General features: G+C 36.5%; 1 protein-coding gene and 1 long non-coding RNA gene across 5 annotated transcripts; one reads left to right on the plus strand and one right to left on the minus strand.

Moving 5' to 3' along the window:
- Positions 1-3,185: 3,185 nt before the first annotated feature.
- LOC149987540 (uncharacterized) lies at positions 3,186-4,063 on the minus strand. The gene is made up of 2 exons (XR_016497906.1): positions 3,929-4,063; positions 3,186-3,663 (listed from the first exon to the last, which is right to left on the minus strand). It is a non-coding gene; the product is annotated as an uncharacterized LOC149987540 (long non-coding RNA).
- Positions 4,064-4,197: 134 nt separating this feature from the next.
- On the plus strand, positions 4,198-7,077 carry LOC112294081 (uncharacterized). 4 transcript variants are annotated; one of them, XR_016497905.1, is made up of 5 exons: positions 4,495-4,631; positions 4,837-5,745; positions 5,828-5,956; positions 6,191-6,613; positions 6,702-7,077. XR_016497905.1 is itself a non-coding variant. In XM_024544225.3 (4 exons), the coding sequence occupies exons 2-4, from the start codon at positions 5,350-5,352 to the stop codon at positions 6,212-6,214; spliced, it is 549 nt and encodes a 182-aa protein (XP_024399993.1). In that variant the 5' UTR covers positions 4,495-4,631; positions 4,837-5,349; the 3' UTR covers positions 6,215-7,077. The 4 variants fall into 4 exon arrangements, 3 of the variants coding, with proteins under 3 accessions (XP_073396099.1, XP_024399993.1, XP_090099821.1); XM_024544225.3 differs by having other exon boundaries at positions 6,191-7,077; XM_073539998.2 differs by having other exon boundaries at positions 4,198-4,631; positions 5,828-6,969.
- Positions 7,078-8,519: the final 1,442 nt, after the last annotated feature.

The following is an 8,519-nucleotide window of genomic DNA, read 5'->3' on the forward strand; positions in this document are numbered from 1 at the left end:
ACAAGGTCCATCTCTTCCTATAAAAATGGACAATAATGAAGAATTTGAAGTAGAAGAAGTCTTAGATTCAAGGCGGCGCCAAAATAAATTAGAAGATCTTGTCCATTGGCACGGATATGATATTAGTGAACGTACATGGGAGCCAGTAAAGAATCTTGCAAATGCAGCAAAGGCAGTGGAGGCTTTTCATCGATGACATCCATCAAAATTAAGATGAAAACGTTCTTTATAAAAGAAACAACATCTAGGCAAGTTAACATTCTACTTTCAATCCTTGTTTGTAGCTTCTTTGTAGTTGTGACGCTCAAGAGATGGAGAACCAACAACCAGTGGATTCAAGTGAAGAACCTTCATTTGTTGACATGCCGGACGAGACATTATGATTGTCACAACCTTCAAGATGATGCAATCGAGATGAAAAACTTCAAGAATGATATGTTCTTCTTTGAATAGATGACAAGGTACAACGTGTTTGATATCATGACTTAGGAAGGGACTCCCGATGTTTGGTGATTTTGCTAGAGGTAGGAACAACTCCTGATAGTGTTCCAAATGTTTTATTCGAAGGAAGTTATGAAGGCCTCAACAATGATCAAATAATTAGGTGGTCTTCCCGCCCTGGTCTGAGATACTACCGATGGTTGAGAGGCTCTATCAATCATCTTTGAAGAGAACAAAGATCAGAGTATGTGGCAAATACAATTCGTCGCATCATAGATTTCTTCAACATATGATGACCACTCCTTGTGGAACTCGTCCTTAGAAGAAATTGTAATGTCACGGACATACTCATAATTACATATACAAATATATAGAAGTAAATAAAAGTAGGTAAAAGTAAGTTAATTCTATAGTATTTAATATGGAAGCTTCCTAGAAGATTCATAGATGTTGCTTTGACTTCATAGGTGTCTTTAATTGACTTTTTGGATTAGAAACGTGATCAGCAAGTTGGCCATGTACCACACATATTGTTAACTTGAAGACCAAGCTAACTATGTGGCCCACAAGTAGAAAAACTTGCCTTGTAAGTCAAGACATGTGTCCTACAAAGTCAACACATATTGGAGGTCCTATAGAACGTCGCCACATAGCCACTAGTTAGATAGTATATATAGAGACAAGAGCGAAGCCTTCTTCACTCTTGTCAATTCCTTTCTTGCTTCCAGTCTAGTTTCAAGGATCTCTAGTTTCTTTGTCTTTTGGCAATAGCCATTCTAATTTCTCCTTCAATATACATACTTATTATTTATATTTTGTTACCTTTCTTTGAGTGAAGGCACACTTGTCTGAATTGTTTTTTCATCGAGTTCTTGTCCTTAATACTTGGTCACTTCATAGACAAGCCTTGATATGACATAATTCATGATAAGCTCCTTTATATTAATAGACTCCAATGCCACAATGAGGTAGTTATAGGACTTCAGAAAGCTCATGAGTAATATCAATACAATGTTCTTATCATCAACTAGCTTCTCAACAACTACTAATTAGTTTGCAAGTACTTTTACCTTATTGACATGAGCCAAAAGGTCATCTTCTTCTTCTATCTTTATTGTTAAGAACTTCATCCTTATCTATAGAATATTGACAAGGTTTCTACTTTCATAAATATTGTAAAGAGTCTTTTATGCTTTTGCTGCTCTCTTACAAGCAATTATATGTAAAAAATTCGTATCATCCAAATTTAATGTAATCATGCAAAAAGCCTTCCTTTCACAATATTTATATTCTTTCTTCATCTTGACATTAGCATCATCACGTGGAGGCTCTTTACTTTCATCCATAATATTTCAAAGGTCTAATAAAACCAATAAGAGCTTTATTTTTTTCTTCCAATGGTAGAAGTTATCACCCTTAAACTTTTCAATTACTCTCAAATCTTCACCTTCACTTGAAACCATGTCTAAAAAAGAGATGTATTAAAGAAAAGAAAAAAAAAAAAAAAAAAAAAAAAAAACTCTGGAAATCAACAAGAAGATGTTGCTGCTTTAGAAACTGAGAATGCCCTCTTTATAAGTGAATTAGTAATATCACTCTTTAATCACTCTCAACTTCACTTATAAGACTTCTCACAAGTCTTATATTCTATTTAAATCTCTTATTTAAGCTTTGTCACTCCTCAATCACCTCTCTTCTTTCATAAAATACTTCTAACCTCACAAAATACTTTTTATTACTATAAGAGGATCTCAAAAGAAGTTTATCACATAAAATCACAATATTAGATCACAAATGATGTGAATCAGCAAAAAAACACAACACTAGTATTTTAAAACATCATTCTAAGGTATTTAAAAATGTCTAAGATTATCAATGCATTTAACAGCAAGTAAGAGCAAAACTACATCAACAATTAGATGCAACAATGGAGTTAGATGATACCAAACTCTAACATTAGCAACAACCAAAAAAACTACTTCGTACAACAAGATAGACTTTAAAGAACTTCAAAACTCACAACTAAAAGTGAGTGGGCCCACAACCTAATGAAGAACAAGGACTATGAAGTGACAACACTTAACATTAACAAAATTGCATACAAAGAGAATATGGAATAAGATTTTTCTCACTTTTAATACCTATTACTTATAGATGGTAGTTGTTGCCTTAATAGTCAACTTCCATCTAACATTCTATTAAGGCTATCTATTATTATCTTATCTATTATATAATATATTTTTAACATGTTTCCTATATTCTTTAGATCTTTTGTCCATTCATCTAATTCCTCTCTTGGGCTTCTTACATACTAAGAGCCAACCCTTTAACCAATAGTAACTTACCTAAAGTAATATTCTTTATAATGTTACTTATTCTACTTTCACATTTATTTATATACTTTAACAAAAATCATAACTTTTCACCTTTCAACATGAGTCATCATATATTTCTAAAGATGGAATTCTTTTTACTCCAAAAATTTGATCTCTTCAAGTAGAATGGCATCTTTCTACATTTTTTTAAATATACTAGTTTTGAAAGTACAGTGAACAGCAATACAACTACTTATCAACAATACTTTTCAAACTCAGAATCAAATAAGGACGTAGTTTAGTAACTGAGTAGAAAATAAAAAAACCAGCACACACACAATAAAAAAACACTAATTTCGATATAGACAAATAACATACCTTCTTCGCTTCAGTCTTGTCGCCTCAGCTCTGATACCATGTACGAAGAAGTAATCCAAATGAATAACCTCATATTGACAGAATATTAATTAGAAAAACTAGTACACACATTCTCGTCTACAGTGAGGTACATATGTTCACTTGCTGACATGGTAGTCGATTACTTTCACCGTCAGACACAGCGGCAACTGTCAGTTAGAGTTATCTTTGAACTGCTATAATTAACTTTCTACTACGAGTAACTTCTATATTTACGCTAACATTTTTTGCTTTCGATCCATTCCTCCGAGGTAGACTCCACGAAGACGTGGAGCGCCTCATTGGGCTTCGTGCACATCTTGGGCTGCGTCTCAGTTGAACCAATTGCGTCGTGATTTGTTTGCATCTAAAGTGAGCTGCATTCGAGTCTGCCATCTCTCGTGATAGGTGCCTTCACAGACCGAAATCTCAATAATTTGCTCCTAGGTTTCGTTTTATCTGTGGTTTACAGACCGAAATCTCAATAATTTGCTCCTAGGTTTCGTTTTATCTGTGGTTTGAAATGACAAGCAATTGCAAGCGACTTTGAGTTTGTCTGATGTGCAAGAGAAAATTGATAACACCTTGAAAGTTTCTTAAGATTAGCTTAAGTAGCAGTTAGAAACTGAAATAGATTGGAAATGATAGGAAATGGTCCAAGCGGTTTCATGAATCATCCACAGCCTGGCGATACTCGGTAAGTTAACTTCGAGCTTATTTACAAACAGAAATTCTTCGATCATGAGCGTGAGTTTACACCAATCTCAAACACCAACCTTAGGCCTGTTTCCCCCTCCGCGGATATTGCTTGGCCCTCATACATTGCTCTACTCTCCATTGATTCAGCTGCAACGTGTTAACGCCAAGATCTCTAATCAAGCACCCGCAGCTTCTCAATCACAACAACAGCGACCACTCCTAATGAGAGCCACTAAATGCTGTGCAACAGGAAGAACTGGTGGATTGCCCACCATCTCCCACACCACACTTCACTTTGACAACACCCGCAATCTAAATTCGAGCATCCGCCACCAAATTCCCACACTTTCGAGGTATCTACGGAGAATAAACAACACTGGGAGTCCAAGTTGACGGCAATCGAACTAAGTCCTGGGTGATGCCGGGAATGAGAGATCAAAACCCAACATCCAAGAATATTCACGCGGTGTGGTGAAGGATTTGCAGACGCGCCTGTGGTAGTTGCTCTCAAAATTTCACCCACGTCATTGCATGGTACATTCTCCGACGTTGCAGCCTTCCCTCTTCCCTTCCTTGATCGACATGGATCGTTTAAACCAGGAGCTGCCAACAATGTGTCTCGTGGATTGCCTCCACCTGCCGCTGGAAAGAACTCCGCATCACGCAGGGACTATAGTGGGCGGCAGACAACAGAGGATCAATTTGTAATTAGAGCATCATTATTTTTGGGCCAAATTCAATCACATAGCCACATTTTCCCTACAGAAAACGAAGCGAGAGGTAAAATAATGAAAACAAGACACAACAGCATGAGGTAGACTATGGTTAATAGTAAATTTCACCATTTACTATAATCTGTAATTTAAGAGACTTCAACCTCTTTATTTATTTATTTCTTCGTTTCAATTTAGTTTTCAATGCTTGGTTTTGGATTTTTATTTTAATACAGTAATTTTAATTTTAATTTTTTTGGTGGGAAATGTAGGTTGTATGAGAGAAGTCCGAATGAACATGACACATGAAACGTCGAAGAAAGAATTGATAAGGTAAGAATTATCTTCGAACAAAATGGGCGTCGTTGTCTTGATTGATAGACCAATGACCATTTCAGCGGTGGTCGGATGTAAACGACGATGGAATCTCGTGCCCCACCTTCAGTTTCGGGGGAAGGGATGATTGATGATCGGCCTCGTCGCGGTTGGTGCATTTGCGTGAGCTTCTACTCCAGAGGTTAAAGCAATCTCCTCCGCGGCGATCGAACCACCTTAAGCTTCCAGAGGGATCAGTCGGTGCTATCGAGGGAGTGGCGAATGCTTGGACCGACTGTGCATATTCCGGTTTTAGGGTTTGGCTGTTTTGAATATGAAGATTCTGAGATATGATTTGTGGGTGAAATTCTTCTGAGAGTGTTGGATGCTGGGTATTTTACTGCGTTGTTCTTCTCTTCCTTGGTGGCATTTTGCTTTAGATTTTGTAATTATTTTTTCGTAAAAATCAGATGGAAAATGGTGAAGATCAGGGGCCAATCATTTTCCCATTACACGAGAGGTTAGCCAAATGCTTGGTAGAAATTGATGACGACGACAAGCTGAGACTGAGTTTAAACGAGTGGGAGAACAACTTTAAGAAGGCAGTCTCTAGGGTGGAGGTCAAGCGCGAGCGGAGCCTGAATGTGAAGAACGAGCTTTACCAGCTGATAGAATTCTATAGTGTTATCCAGGGGGTGGTGCTAGGCGCTGCAGCGCAAGCAAGCACTCTCACCTGTAACACTGCCTGGGGTCCGGCTTTGTTGTCATTTCTCGCCTCTTGCGCTACCGTCGTCAGTGTTCACAACAAATTCAAAGACTACATCATCTTGAAGCATGAGCTCAAGAAGGAAGAAGACGATGCAAATGTAAGCACAACTCTTACAAATTTACTTCGAGTCTGGGTTTTGTGAGATTTTCAGGTCGATGATGCGTTGCGATGGATGGCAGGTTGTCAAGGGGAAGATTGGTTTGCTCAAGCTGATGGGGAGTAATTTTAGGTTTGAGTCGCTTGACGAGAAGGCTATCACTGACAGGGACCGCACGAAGGCAAAGCACTCGGACGAGTTCTACTGGCCTGTAATGATCGTGGTCGTCATCTTTTCTGTTGTAGTTGTCATTGTCATTTTCTCCATTCTGTGCTCCAATAGTTCCCCTCGCGAATGCACAGACCCTCAGAATCTGTGGTCTCAAGGTTTTACGTGAACTGCATACTATTTAGTTGCCTGCACTGCGCTTCAGTATCTATGCACCTTCCTGGATCTAATGGAGATGTCTTTGTTTCTGATTGATTCATACTACTCTACGAAGCAGCTTCACATGTCTATACACCCGTAGCTGATGTCCCGAGTCCCGACGAGCCTTCTGCGCAAGAACCCGTGGGCTGGGCTCGCCTTTCTCCCTCCAGAGAGGCGGAGCCTCAGCCCAAAATATTACACTGAATGTCGTGGTTTTCGCGGAATCTCCGCACCTCTTATCGTCGCGCTCTTCGCCCCGCAGCACATCTTCCTGCGTCTGGATTAAGAGCGGCGACCTTGAGCTAGGTGCTTGAGCCAGGTGGATTATTTTCGAAATGTAGGAGCGAGGTGCAGGAGTATGGTGGATCATCTGGAAGGTGGAAAATTTTGGTGATTCTTATATCGAGAAAAATTGGAGGTGAATTGACCCTCTCCTCAGCCAATGTGACTCCGGAACAATGACATGATTGCACTTCGGAGCTACATTCCAATCCTCAACGTGAGTAGAATCGCTAACACTCCCTATGCTTGCAAATTTATACATCCCATTCAATCAAGGTTATACTCTCGTCGTGTTATTTGTGCAGACAGACAATTGCTTCGTTACAGACCCAACCTCGACATAACCGTGTCAAGCACTTGTACCCGTATAACTTGTTTGCAATTGTTCTCGTTGGTCATTGAAAGTGACCGTGGTGTGTTAGATTGAAATCCTGCTTTCGTATTCTAAAGCCTTGATGATTGCTACAAGCCATCTCGGAGTCTTCGCACAAGTTCAAAGTTACCATTTTTTACATCGTTAACAATTAACATTCTTCTTCAGAGATTTTATCAATTATTGATTTAGGTTTGATCTTTTCTGACCCTTCTTATCGGATCTCATTAGCGGCATGGTATAAGTTTTTTTTTGATACTGCATATGTTTTGTAATAAGAGAGCTTGCTTGCAGCTTTGTTCTGGTGATTTGGTGTCCCGCATTGTTGTTGAGGGCATGTAAAGTGGAAATTCATGTATTGTTATTTGTAGGAGTGTTGAATGTAAGTGCTGGTATGTTAACAATTTTCTCTCTTTATAATTATGTAGTGCCAACTGCTCTAAAGATTAGGCATTGCCAAAGGCATGTCTTCTAAATTCTCATATCCTTCAAATAGTAATATCTTCTACTTTTTCATGCTATCAAATCTGGTTTAAGATTACTAATGATGCTAATGCATCAAAGGCATCATTCTCAATTTTCATCTTCTCACAATTATTTACATAGTAATTTACTAAGCATGAAAAATTTAGGCAATTCCAAAGGCATGTTTGCCAAATGCTCACCTCCATAATAAACAAATCTAGCATGAATCTTTTTATTATTTTCATAAATTCACATTCATTAAAATAAGATTATCAAAGATGTTGATGCATCGAACGCATTACTCTTAATTTTCATCTTAAAAGTATTTAAAGCCAAATTTTATAAAACAAAGATTATGTAATCCCAAAGGCATGTCTTATAAATTCTCACATTCTTCAAATGTTAATATCTTTAACTTTGTTATGCCATCACATCTAGTATAAATATTTTTTTATTAATTTTACATTCATCAAAATATACCACTTTAATATTTATGAGATTTGAAAATCTATTGTAAATTGCCTTGAAGTGCAAATAATTACTTAGAAATAAGGTTGTCAAAGATGTCAATCTATTTCAGATATTACTTTCAATTTTCATCTTCTTAAATTTATTTAGATATAATTTTTTAAATATGTGAGATTAGGTCATTCCAAAGGTATATCTTTTAAATTCTCATATCCTTCAAATAATAATATCTTTAACTTTTTCATGCCATCAAACCTAACATGAATCTTCTTTAAATTTTTACATTCTCACAATTATAATTCTTTAAGATTTATGAGATTTTTAAATCTATTATAAGTTTCTTCTAATCGCAAAAAACCACTTAGATTTAAGTTTATCAAAGATATCAACCTATAATAGGAATTACTCTAAATTTTCATCTTCTTATAATTAGTTAGATCTAACTTTTGTAAAGATGAAAGATCAAGGAATTTCAAAGGCTTGTCTTCCATACTCTCACATACTTCAAATAATAATATCTTTCAATTTTTCATGCCATCAAATCTGTCATGAATCTTTCCTATGTTGATGCATACTTTAAGATTAATTTCTTGAAGAAATATTAGTTCATTAAAACCTTTTTTTAATTGTATACAAACTTGTGTATTGATATAAGTTTATTTTTATTAAAAAAGATTCTAAATGGACTTTCTTATATATATTTCATATAGTTTTATAACTTTATATATTCAAGTGTCTTAACATCTTTATATTAGAAAGTATTCTTATAACATCCCTTAAGTTTGTACATCCTTCAAAATCATTAATTTACTTAACA

Source organism: Physcomitrium patens, chromosome 17, assembly GCF_059467195.1.
Source record: "Physcomitrium patens ecotype Gransden chromosome 17, ASM5946719v1, whole genome shotgun sequence".
In the NCBI taxonomy this organism is placed as follows: domain Eukaryota; kingdom Viridiplantae; phylum Streptophyta; class Bryopsida; order Funariales; family Funariaceae; genus Physcomitrium; species Physcomitrium patens.

What these genes read in the sequence shown, in the direction of transcription:
- LOC112294081 (XM_073539998.2), top strand. Translation starts at nt 5,350, where the DNA reads ATGGAAAATGGTGAAGATCAGGGGCCAATCATTTTCCCATTACACGAG. An exon ending in AGGAAGAAGACGATGCAAAT is followed by an intron (nt 5,746 to 5,827) that starts GTAAGCACAACT and finishes GATGGATGGCAG; the next exon opens with GTTGTCAAGGGGAAGATTGG.